The 12,924-nt window shown below is 38.6% G+C and overlaps 1 protein-coding gene and 1 long non-coding RNA gene across 3 annotated transcripts in view; one reads left to right on the top strand and one right to left on the bottom strand.

The window, feature by feature from the left end:
• LOC146704876 (A disintegrin and metalloproteinase with thrombospondin motifs 20) overlaps window positions 1-12,924 on the top strand; it is a 78,311-nt gene that overhangs the window by 54,701 nt on the left and 10,686 nt on the right. Inside the window, exons 27-29 of the mRNA XM_085462327.1 lie at window positions 828-989; window positions 1,197-1,373; window positions 11,691-11,858. Of these exons, the coding sequence (XP_085318453.1) occupies window positions 828-989; window positions 1,197-1,373; window positions 11,691-11,858 (507 nt within the window). The remainder of the gene's footprint in view (window positions 1-827; window positions 990-1,196; window positions 1,374-11,690; window positions 11,859-12,924) is intronic.
• Window positions 5,608-10,296, bottom strand: LOC146704877 (uncharacterized). Of its 2 annotated transcripts, XR_014921227.1 has the most exons (4): window positions 10,011-10,296; window positions 9,097-9,150; window positions 8,076-8,131; window positions 5,608-7,760 (listed from the first exon to the last, which is right to left on the bottom strand). It is a non-coding gene; the product is annotated as an uncharacterized LOC146704877 (long non-coding RNA). The 2 variants fall into 2 exon arrangements; XR_014921226.1 differs by having other exon boundaries at window positions 5,608-8,131.

The raw sequence follows: 12,924 nt of genomic DNA, 5'->3' as shown, positions 1-12,924 counted from the left end.
CACATCTAGTAGGAGTGAGGTAGCAGATGTTTTCATTTCCCAGGGCAGAAGGCCATACATGGTAAAGGACTTTATGGACAGCTTAAAAGGAATACTGAAGGCTGCAGTGTATACATAGCAAATGTTATATTTCATGTCAGTGTCAGTGACTGGTATTTAGCAATACCAAAAAAACAATATGGTATCAAAAGTGTTGTTTTTGATGGTCCTATTAACAGATTCAAAAGGTAGTGCCTTGATTCCTTGGCTGAAATTAGTTCAGCATTAACAAATCCAAATAGTTTGAGGCAGTTGAGGCTCTTAATATACTTGGCTTTGAATCGCGTTGGCCCAAATTCAGATAGAATGCCATGTTTCATTTCTTCTTTTAATCCTTTTAACCTTGTTTGGTAGTTTTACGTCTGCATAGTGTTTGCATGTGTGGAGGAAGGTCAGTGTAGGTGTGGTTGTCCCTGTTGGTAGTAGTGTTATTGTTAATGTTATATAAAAAGAGCTTTTTACATGCATTTGGCATGAAATTGCTCATGTGTTTCCAACCAGTTATCAGTGTGAAACCAAATGCAGTGTTACATATGGGTCACTTTTACTCAGATTGTCCCTAGTGGCATTATGTATGTACTCTTACACTTCATAAATAATGGGTGCGGTGGAGACTGAAAGTTCTTCTTCAGACTCATGTAAACATGATACTGCTGCAAATAGATTCTATAAAGAGATTTTACATTTGTTTTATGTTAGATGTCGATTCAAGAGCTTGGTAGTCCAATCATTTTGAATTAATCATAATCATTGTCTGAATATAATTGCATATTTTGTGTGCTCTCCAGTGTTCCAGCACCTGCGCAGGAGGCTTCCAGAGGCGGGTGGTTGTTTGTCAGGATGCTGATGGACGCAGCAACAACTACTGTGATGAGAGGGTTAAACCTGCTGAGTCCAAGAACTGTGATTCTGGGCCCTGTCCTCTGTGGAACTACGGTGTTTGGGGAGAGGTGAGACCATATTTATAGTTAGAAGTGCAGTTCGCTCATCTCTTTTGTTTTCCATCGACCATTTATGCGATCCCCATTTTTGTTTGTGTATTTTTTATCACACAAACAGGGACTTGGTCTAAAAATCTGGTAGTCATGTCTCTGTAAGTCAAAGCAAACTGATCTGGAATCCGAAAAACAGAACATTTTGTTTGCTGTTCCCCTCAGTGCACCCAAACTTGTGGTGGAGGGAGGAGAACTCGCCTGGTGGTATGTCAAAGGCCCAATGGACAGAGGCTCAATGACTACAATTGTGACATCCTAGACAAGCCACCTGACATGGAGCAGTGCAACTTGCAGTCCTGCCCAGGCTCTGCCTCCTGGCACCGTGACCCATGGAAGCCGGTATGATAGTACTAACTAATTTAACTTCAGTGGTTATTCTTCCTCAAGAAAGGTGTGTGCTGCATTTACTTCAGATCTGCGTTCTTAGTGTGTTTTCAGCCTGAAACTATCAAAGGTTCTGAAGCAAGAGCTGGGTTATCTCGCACCACTGTTGCCTACCCAGCTCGAGCCCACCCAGATGGGCCCTGCAGTGGCATGGGGCTGATTACAAGTTAAAAAAAAGAGGAAAAACATACCCAAAACAATGCTGCTCCACTTAGGGAATCATTAAAAACACATGGATCCCATTTATGAGCCAAGGCTCCAAATTAAAACATATAAATCAGGACAGTGCTGTCTAACAATGCCATATATTTCTAACTCCAGAAAATATTTATTTTATACATGAGGCGTGAAGTAAATGATTTATGTTGTTATTGCTGTCTTCACCCTGTGCCCAAAGTACACAAGTGTATATTTGTGTATAAGAGTTAATATTATGACCTTTATTGAACAGCAACAACAACGACTTTCAGTGCATTTTGTAGATGTTTTTTTGTACAGTATGATGATATTTTGCAAGGAGCTGGTTATATTTAATATTTCGCTGGTGCTCTTGGTCAAACTTCTCTTGTCTCTCAATGAATAATGACATTTTGTACAGAGGAAAATATTTTCCATCATTTGTTTTGACTTACATTTTAATGCATCTCTGTTGGGTTAAACTGAAAATATATGCCGTAACGTTTAAGGGAAAAGAGAGAATTTCACAAAAGACGTAAAAAGTCATTTTGAAATTATATTTAAAACCTAAAAAGAAAATGCAAAGTTTTTCAACAAGAGGCATTATAGTAAAGGTTGTTTAATATATGATGTAATGTATGTCACACGGGAGAATTCCATACTTTCCAACAGCTTTCAAAGACGTGTCCCAGTTCTCACTGTGTATACTTCATCTTCCAGTTAGAAGGGGATACGTCATCATAATAAGGTGCTAATAACTTAATTTTAAATATTGATGACTTAGCGGTATTGTGAAGATTGAATTTTTATCATATTTCCAGGCTTAGAAATAATTTATTTATTCTGTTTCTGGTTGATAGCATCAGTTCAGCTTAGTCAGTGTGCAGTAAATCAAAACCATTGAGAAGTTCATTATTATTGTTGATCAAAGAAAGCACGCAGATACCTCCTTTGTGTAAAATTACAGTCGATTGTTGTTTCTCTTTCATCCTTTGGCCAGTTTTATTTCTGAAGGATTTCGTTCAAATGAATCATATTTATTTGTTTACAGTGTATTATTAATTGTTGCAGCTTTAATATTTTGTTGCAGTTTAGACTTGTGTAATGCTTCACTTGAATTATTTGACATTTTTCACACGTCCGCCAAATAATTCTGCATTTGGAGGGTTATTAATGTCTTTTTTTTTTACGTACAAAAAAAGTAAGCGAAGTATGCAAAGACCAAATTCTGCTTTGGTCTTTGCATTCACTCTGCTACACTGAGAGGCAACATGTTCAAAGAGCCACATCATTTCCAAATTCGGCTGTCAGGTGAAAAGTATGTTCTATATTAGCATGAAGACTAAATATTATTTCAGAAATATGTTTGCTGCTCTTATTGTTCTAATCTTTAAAGAGCAACTAAACACCCGAACCTTGAAGCCATTTTTTCTTTAACATTTCATCTTTCGTTAGTAATGTTGAAGTGAAGGCGTGTTTGTGTCATTACAGGTGCAACTAGGCACACATTCAACCTTAATATGGATGAAAGACTTGAAATGTTTAACTCAGTAAAAGACAGCTCTTCAGTCAAGTATTAGTAACGTAAACTGTGAACACTTTGTAACTTATCCAGGTAAACACAGAGCATTTGCCATATACAGTCTGAGTATGTGTTGGACTTACACACCGTGCAGGGATTGAATCTATATTTGCAGAGTCAGGCTTCCACTAATGCTTAATTACCAGTTATACACTGTGACATGTGTAAATCCTCCGAGTTACATTTGGATTAAGCCAAAAAATTATCATGACAAATATTTCAGGTGAAGTGTTGCAGCTTGGTCTCTGTTTATGTTGGTATCCTTCCCAGTGGAGGAGGATCGCAGTCTGCCTCTTTTTGTGGGTTCTTTTATTTTTTTGCTTCTCTCCCTGCGTATTTGTGTGACGACTTTCCACTACAACCGAGACTCCTCACCCATGGCAGTTTCACTCCCAGTCGTTTTATTAAAGTCTGTGGTGCAAAGTTGCACAAACCCAAAGGGCCAACTCTGCTTTATTTTGCATATTTTGGTACGTTGTTGTGCTTGTTGCTATTTATTTCATTCACATGCGAAATATATAAATATGTTAAATTAGCTGTTTCCAACTGTAAAGAACATTAAAGAAACATAACTGTGAAATTTGTGTTGTTTCTCACTGTAATGTTTTATTGACAAACAAACAACAACAAAAAAATAACACTGGACTTTAGTGAATGTCATAAAGCCAAAATGTTGCACGAGGAACAGCAAGACAGAAAAAAACACGTTGCTTTGCAAGGGGTAAGGTAAATAACAACTGACTTTAAAAAGAGTTTGTTTTCATGTGCACTGACTTTTTATATACAGTACATTTATATGCTCTACATACTGTGTACATGCAATACACATACAGTTTATGTACAAAGTTAACGTACAGCACCCCATAGAAAAGATGTGATCTGTGGGCCATTAGGGGTATTTTGGTATTTGACCCTCAATTTGACTTTACTGTTTTGTTTTTCAGTAATACTTTAAATAATTTAATCTTTGGGGGGAAAACTTAAACTCTGATTCTATAGTGTTTCACATACCATGGCACATTGCAGTGTAATAACACTCCAGGCCCTTTTCCTTTTATGTGTTTTAACATTTTCTTCTCTAATCTCTTTGGAGAAAAACATGCAGAGTCCAAATTAAACCTTAGCGCTGGGTGGCACATCTGTTTACCATTGTATTAATAGTGCTCTCTGTAATGCATTTGGCTGGAGACAGTGTAATGTTATCTTTTTTCTTTTTTTAAACCGCAACAATAATTGGTATTAATTTTTTCTGGCAAGTCTTGTTTAGTTTTTGGAGAAAGGAGTAGAAATTCTGAAAAAAAAAACCAAACACTGTTTGCAAAATGCAGGCAATTATAATCTTTGAAGTACTGTCAAACTCTATATTTAAATTAGTATTTCAACAAAGGCTTCAAATAACCCACAATATGCCAGAATTACTTATTTACTTCTTTCTTTAAAAGTAAACGATTATTTTAACTATTGACCTACAAAGCACCAATGTACACAACACAATAATCATTGAGTCTTTTTCTATTCAAAATTACAATTACCTATTCATCTTCTGTAATGCATAAACTCTCATATAATTTAGGAATTCACAATGATTTGAGAGGCTCAAAACGCACTTATTGTTCATACAAACAAACCTTTTTTGTTCAGGTGAAATAGGAGACGCTTAGAGGCCAGATAGAGATCAAGCAGCATGGTGGGGAGGTGGGGGGCAGGCAGTTGTTTTAATTAACATTTCCAATATTGCTCATGGCTTTGGATTTATCTTACCTTATGTAAAAGCATCTTACCTTTGTAGTATATACCAAATCTTCTTTTTTTTTATAATTTTGAACCATCAGCAGTAGTGTATATGTTAGTTGTTATATGTTACATAAATCAAATATATTCAAACGTATCCCGCCTTTTTTTCTGTCAAAACATTTCATAAGAGACTGTATTATTAAAATCCTTGTAATCTTGCAGAGACACCCTTAAATGCCATCCATTCTAATCAAGCCCTCTCAATATATTTAAACCAACAACAACAATCCTGGAAATAAACCTGAGTACATACTACCATCTTGGAAATATTCATAAATGAGCTCTGCCTCTCTCGCTCTCTGCCTCTCGATTTATAAAATGTTTACACCCTTAAACTGACTTTTCAAAACTCACCTTTTCAGATTGAGACTTAATCTTAGACACTAATCTTGCTTGTTGTGCCCTTGATTTCATTTTTGTTTTCCTTTTTGGCACCTTCTACATATTAAAAAACATATCTTGATAAATTCAACTGTTTACTTGCTTCTTCACTGACTGATTGACTGACTTAAGTGTCTTTCCATCAATCTGTTGTAAGTAACCAGAAAGGTCTGACTGATCAGTTACTGTTAAAGTCATATTCATTTTCCCAATACACGCCATCAGAGAGTATTTTAAAAAGAGAAAAAGACACAAAACAATTACCACATTTATTGCACAGGTTCCGGATTATAGGCACACAGTTCAACATAAACTTTTAGGAACATAAATATCATTAGCTAATGGTAATTACCTTAAAAGCAATCTTGATGTCAGCTGGGTGTAAGGACCAGTGATACGGCTGTGTTGCACCACTTATGTGATTTATGCCTGTTTGTTGTTAACAAAAACATACCACTTCCCGTCGAGTGTGGGTTTCCCATGGAGGGGGGATCACAGTAAAGCGTCTGCACGCTAATCATGCTGCTTCAAATGAAATCCACATGTAGAGCTTTGACATACTTGACTCCAGTTTGAGGGCAACAGGGGGGGAAACATCAAACCTGTCACTTTGGGGGCAGTTGTTTGTGACATCATCAGCCTTGTGATTCCTTATGCTGCCCGTGTGCTAGTTGAGTTTAGGTTATTAGAGCAGCGGCTTCCTGGTGCTTCTCACTAGAACAATCATTGCTGTGTGTGCTAAATTGGTAAAAGACTTTAACATAAAGGATCAATCCCTGGGGCTTACACATTTTGGCAAACCGCTAAGATTTAGGTGGCACTGATGCCGTGAGATGATATCAGAAGCTATCTTTGCAGGTTGCTGCACAAGTATCGTCATGATCTAGTTTAGTTTAATGATAGTTAGGAGAAGTCTATTAATGCCGTTCCTGCTCCTGCTGAAGCACAGTGAGTGTGTGAAAGCTACTGAAAGAAAATAAAGTGCCCATTTAGTGAGCGTAGCTGTTGTGGGTGATCCAGCTTGGGAGCTGATGCAGTGAGATGAACAGAGAGGAGACAGGGATTGAAGGTCTCTGGAAGCATTTGATTTGGTCTTCTCCGGGCTGGCTGAATGGCAGAGAACATGATCGTGTTTTCACACAGGTACAAAACATCTGCTTTTTCGCATTCCTTTAAGTGAAGCACTGTGAAGTGTTTTTAAACCCACAGGAGTTACTTCATAGACTCCACTTACATGAAAAGTCCTCTCACATGAGGCTACCACCACAGACTTAATGGGGCCTGTTCATGTTTGGGCATGTCGATGCTATCAAGTGATGAAGTGAAATGGACTGTTTCCCCTCTTGTGGGTGCGATAATGATTGACACTGTCTTCTAGGTCAGTTTCAGTAACAGAGCAAATAGTGCTTTGTTTCAACTTTTAGCTAAAATAAAAACCTTAATATATCACCACCTGGTAGTTCTGTTTCTTTTTGAAGTTATAAAGGATGTTAATTCCACCTCACCACATGACCCCTGCATGATGCATTTGGATTGACGGAGGAACTCTGAGACCTGACTATTATCTGTTCTCCGTCATTGTTGTTATTTACTTTCTGTCTTGATTCCTATTGTATTTTTCCTCTGGTGGAAAAATTTTCCTTTGCTAAGAATTGATACCGTCCTTGGACTTGGACTAAAATGAGGTACAGTGTTGGAGAGCTACAAAACAAAAAGAAAATGATGGTGAAAGAGAGGAAAACAATTTATAAGGTAAACAAGGCAATCTCCACACAAAGGCTAAAAACAAAACTGAATACCACTTTGAAAATATGCATTAAGTGTAAGATTCCTTTGCATCAGTTCCTTGTACATTTCTTTTTCCTAGAAAAAATTGAAAGGTTCAGATCTTTCTCTTCTCTGAGCTTTTCCATACGTTGCTGTTTGTAAAAAGAAAAGCAGCTGCGTAACATTTAGCAGGAAGAGGAAGTTTGACTTGGCTGCCCCGTGTCACAGGTCACTACTTTATGACTAACTGATCTGCTGTTTGTGTTTTTCCAAGTTGTGCCATCAAGAATTTGCTTTATTCTTATGTTTATATGACTACTCTTCATTTTTGGCTGTGTTCATTATAGCGCTCATTGCAGGATGTTTAACAAGCTCATTGAGAAATGTCTCGGTGGAATCTTTAGAGTTGGAAAAATTGACTGGATAGTCCATTTTTTTCCTTATGTCACTTGTTATATTCTTTCTGAGTGGTGTTGACTTGAAAAGCAAACTGTGTTGGAGACTGTTGTACATGCCGCTCAACCTGCTGTTTATTTAACACTTTATGGCAAGTTCATACTTACACGTTTAGGTCAGAATGTGCTTAGTTTTAGCCATTTGGAAGTTCAATGTGGATCTTGTGTTAAAACGTCTGTGAAAAACTGGATAGACAGAAATTATTTCCACATTATAAAGTCAACTACATCCATAAATGAATAATATGACAAAATCAACTTCCATCATTTCAAATTCATCACTTGTTAGGTCAATATATTGAACTGCATCCTGATCTTCATATACTGTATGTGCATTGTCATTGTTCTTATTTCAAAGCATCTTATAAACTTGGTTGGAGTTGGATATTCAGTATAAATCAATGAAACTAGGATGAAGAAGTCTGATTGGGTGTTTTAGCCTGTTGGATAGAAAAGATCTATGACTCTTGACATTCTTTTGCCCCATGACGCCACTCTTACCAGCTGTTCCCATGTTGATAACATGTGTTGTTTTGGCTTCTGTCTCTGAAACCTCCCTGCAAAACAAGACCATGGACAGAAAAGCCTGAATGTTCTGTGACACCACGTCTTCCTCTTCTCCTTATCTGAACTTGATGTGTTCAGCTGCATGCCAAGAACATAGTTACTCAAGACATGTCGCTATGTCAACTATGTCAGCGTTTGGTTAGTTCCCACCTATTAAACTCCTACCAGATTAAGACTCTGCTGGGTTAGCATGGTTAATGAGGACAAGTCAACTTTGCTCAACTGAGTGATATTTTATCACTCAGCCTTGACAACATGTGCTTGAGAGTATGATTCCACACGCTGTTCTTCCTCCAGGTCAGCACTGAGCTCCTTTGAAGACTGTATGCAACTACAGTTTGCCATATGCTTGGTATTACCATCCCCTTGCATTGCGAGCATGCTGCAACGTGATTGGAATGCAACCATGGTCCTCACATTTTAAGATGTGTACTCAGTTAGAACCACTTACTGTAGTCAATATACAACACCATAATTGTCCCTGTCCCTCTATTAGGTTTTATATCTACAAAGCTATTTTAAACGCGAAAGATATACTTTTTTGTCCTATGATCCAGTTTGTTTTAATTTAAAAAAAAAGCTACTATGATGATATATTACACTAAGAAAAAAGATGAAATTCTGGGATAAACCAGCATGCAGATGGATTTAGGAGGAGGTACATAATATTTTTCAGTTCCAACATAAAACAAACCTGAATTCTGCTTTTATTGCCAAACAAAACCTCTTCATCCCATAATTATAGTTCAAGCAGCAGTAAATGTTTGCTGCTTAAGGCCATGATGACAAACTAGTCTGTCTGAACGAGGTGGTTACTTGGTTTTGTGGAATATTCTTTCCTCTCCACAAGGTACTGCAAGGTCATATCCATTTATTAGCAGTGTGACACATTTTTAAACTACAGTCAAGGTTCCCTGGGGCGTTTTAACAATTTCCATGTGTTCTGTTGGCTTACCTGTTTAGATTAAAGCAGTGGGTTGGGTCATCTCGAGGTTTCTGCCTGCCAGTCCTAGACAAAGGCATTGATGCACAAAAAGGTATCTGATATCAGTTTGATTATCCAGTTGGAGCATCCATATGAGATCATAGTGTTCACTTAATCAAAATCAGAGGTCTGTATTTTGTAGTTTTGTAGCATGCAAAAAAGGAGAAAAATGGCATGAATTAGCTGGGTTTGGTTTAGCACTCAATTATGCGATTTGTGGTAGAACTGTGAATCTTGATCAACTCAAAAAGGCTGCTTTAGAGCCACTAAGCAAAATAATGAAAAGCTGCCTCTTTGTTACATGTGGCTGTAAATATTAATTATGTCTTCCTCTGGAGAAGTTTTGTTCTGCATGGGGAAAAAAAAGAAAACTTGTTTGACAAAAGCTGTTTTATTTGGCTGATTTCCAGCTGCCAAATCTAAAGCTGTTGAGTCGTTCCATTTTAGAGTAATCCACATCGTGCCTAAATGAACCTCACTGGATTACAGTGGGCTTAGCCCGCCAAATCATCTGAAATTAATTGCTGGGACAACGTGGGAGGGCAAATCTGTCTCAAGAGGGTTTAATTTCCCTCCCGTGTGACCTGTTGATTTATACGTTTCTCCCAAGGAACTGTGAACCTGTATTCAAAACTGCTACACCTTAGCACACCTGAATAGTACTAGAAGTTCAACACAACTAATAAAACATACAGTACATACGTGGAGGTTCAGATGAAGCAATTTTTCATTAGTAAAATACACTAAAAACTAACATAAGTATGTGTGTTGATCAATTTTCCACCAAGAAAATAAAAAAACAGACATATTTTAAGTTTGACACTGTACAAATGCAGGACATAAAAGACAAGCAGCAGGCTGATTGATAGGGAAAATGGTCTTACCTGAGTGGGTGCTGGTGAGTGAAGCAACCCAGCTGTAGATCGCTGAATCAGAGGTCCCTGAGTCCTTGCCCTCCTCTTGCTCTCAGAGGTGAAACTGTCTTCTGGTCCCACGCGCTGTGCCAGCTCTCTGTGCTCTGTGTTATCGGCCATGATTAAGTAATGGCTGACAGATGAGGCTGGCAGGGTTGCGGGAGGAGCGCGATGCCATATAATGTCTTTTCTTCCACTGTTAAAACGCAGATACAGTTCAGCTGGGGGAGCGTAGCTCGTATGGCTGTGATTTCCTTTTTTTCCCTACCCCTTTTTTTTTTTTTTGCCTTTCTCTTTCTTCCTGCTTCTTTTACAAGAATGAGGAGGGGCCAGCCCCACTCCTCATCTCCCCCCCCTCCAACTTGTTTGCCTCTCTCTGCTCTTGTCTGAGGTAAAGGAGAGTCCTGTTTTGCTTTTTGAGTGAGCGTGCAGCAGGTATGTGAATCTGCCGTGCTTGGGGACTAGTCACTCAGGCTCTGGCCCTTGGCTTTGATGTCATCTGTCAGCTGAGCGGGCCCTGTGTTTAAAATGCCTTGATAATTACAATGTGTATGATGCGTGTGTGTGCAGTGTCAACCGCTACCCGCACCATACTTACCAAGAAAAGGCAGGATGAGGTGGCTTTGTTGAAAGGCTTTGAATGGAGCATATGATTATTAGATTGTTTAAACAGGAAACCATTCCTCTACCTCCCAGAATGTGAAGAAAAACACAAACTCCACATCTGCAAAGCCCATAGGTCACCACCTCTGAGTTATGCAATAATCTGAGATCATAATTAGAGGACAGTAGAATATAATGTTCATTATCTGGACTGGAAAAAATGCTCAGGCAAAATCTCATCTGGTGTGTTTGATTCTAGCATCTCATTTATTCAGAGTGGCCTTGTATACAGGCACTCACTCAGCAAGCAGAAATAGGCACCTTAATTGCTGTCTGTAACATCTCAGGCAAAGGCCGTTTCAGATCTTTTTATTGGTGTGTCTGGTTTTTATTCTTCATGCCTTTTTTTGTGTCCTCTTGCCTCATTGTCTAGATTTCCTGAAGTGTATCTAAGTTCCTTATTGGTGCCAGATGAATGTCTTGCGTGTGCATCTACGGTGTGCTTTGCATTGCATCCCTTGTCCCCGCTTCCTGTGCCTCTGCTGCTCTAAAAGCAATCCCTGTGTTTACAGGTTCAGTTGTTTCACTGTATTCCATCAGCATGGCTGTTTAACATAAAGGTTTTTCGTCACTATTTTGGGTTTTTTATTTAAATTTGTTTTGGAGTGTGTGTTCAGTCGACCTTTAGGTGTTGGGTCAAAGGGGTGTTCTTCTGTTGAGGCCTTAAGTTCTGCATTAAATGCGATTGTTTATGCATATTGATCTGAGGCTTTACAAGAGAGCCTATGAATGAGATTTCTGGTTAACAGAATGTGGTTGCCTTAAAAAAATCAATCTCTTCTGGTTTTCAGTGTGGTAACTTGTGCTTAACAACTTTATTTTCAGTTGACTTACTTTTCGAGGAACTTCTGTACAGAAATGTTTACATGGTGCAATCATAAGCGTGAGCGCTAATCGAGCTATGAGTTGGACTTTACTGTGTTTCACTAAACTTTGTGTTGTTCTCTATCCAACACCCATCCCCCTTCCCTGCAATTTCCTCCCCAGTGTTCAGTAAGCTGTGGCAGAGGGACCAAACAACGGGATGTAGTCTGTGTATATCAGAACCAAACCAAAATAGAAGAGAAGCACTGCAGTCATCTGCCCCGGCCTCGGACACAGAAGGCCTGTCGGGCTCGAGTATGCCCCAGTTGGAAAGCTAACAGATGGAGGGAGGTATGTTTGTTCTTCTTGCTATCTTCTGGGGATTAGATAATAACCAAAAGTCTCAGAGAGGCCATGCTGTGAGTAACTGCAGCTGAGGCACAAACACAAACTCTTTCTAGAGATTGCAGATGTAGGACATGTACACACAGAGCACCTGTCCAATCACCGCTCAGTTTGCTCTTTTTGAAGATTTATGTGTCATTCCCAAAAGTGTAAACTAAACTCTAAAGGCCAAGACTGTTTATGTACAGTACTGTGCAAAATTCTAACAAGCTTCAGAGTCAATAATTGTGTGATGACCACCTTCATTCCTCAACACAGCCTGAACTCTCTTAGGCAGCTTTCTTGTAATTTGTTAAAGAAATCTTCAGGAATAGTTCTCAGGCTTCTTTAATGACATTCAAAGCTCTTTTTTGGATGTTGGCTGGATTTGGTTCCATTTTCTGTCAAGATTATCCCACACTGCTTGAATAATGTTGAGGTCCAGAATGTGGGGAGGCCAATCTATAACCGATAGCATTCCAAGTGTGCTTGTACTGCGCTGGCAATGTGATTGGGATCATTGTGATACTGAGAAATGAAGCCAGTGCAGTACTACTGGATGCTTTGCACATGGCGTTGTTTTTATTTATGCCCGATATGTCATCTTTTGCCCTCCACTTGTCAACTTTCCTCAGTTTTCTTTAAGACACATTGGACAGCATACCAAGATATGTCAAAGTTTGAGTTAATAGCTCTAAAGATGCAATTTCAAATTGGTTCTTAGGTTAAGTTTCTGCTATGTGTAGACACAAAAGTGGTTCATCCCTTGAGTTAGGTGCCTTTTTATTCTTGATCTTTTCATAGGTCAGTGTTAAATGGTTCAATAAACAAAAAAAGAAATACTCTATAAATGGTCAGGTACAAGGACTGGACTAAAGTGCAAAAAGCGGTTAATGTCAATAGAAAACCTTTGAACGACATTCAGAGAGCCTGAAGAACTCTTGCTCAAGACCACTTTAAAAATGACAAGAAAGTCTGGCTTCTTGGAAGCAAAATGTAAAGAAATGAGGAGTGACACGAGACTTTTGTGCAC

This window comes from Copadichromis virginalis, linkage group LG7 (genome assembly GCF_057382275.1).
Source record: "Copadichromis virginalis isolate Kocher_CV1m ecotype Utaka linkage group LG7, C_Virginalis_male_GT1.1, whole genome shotgun sequence".
Taxonomy (NCBI): Eukaryota; Metazoa; Chordata; class Actinopteri; order Cichliformes; family Cichlidae; genus Copadichromis; species Copadichromis virginalis.
Note: the sequence above shows the minus strand (reverse complement) of the source record. Positions and strands in the feature narration are given on the sequence as shown.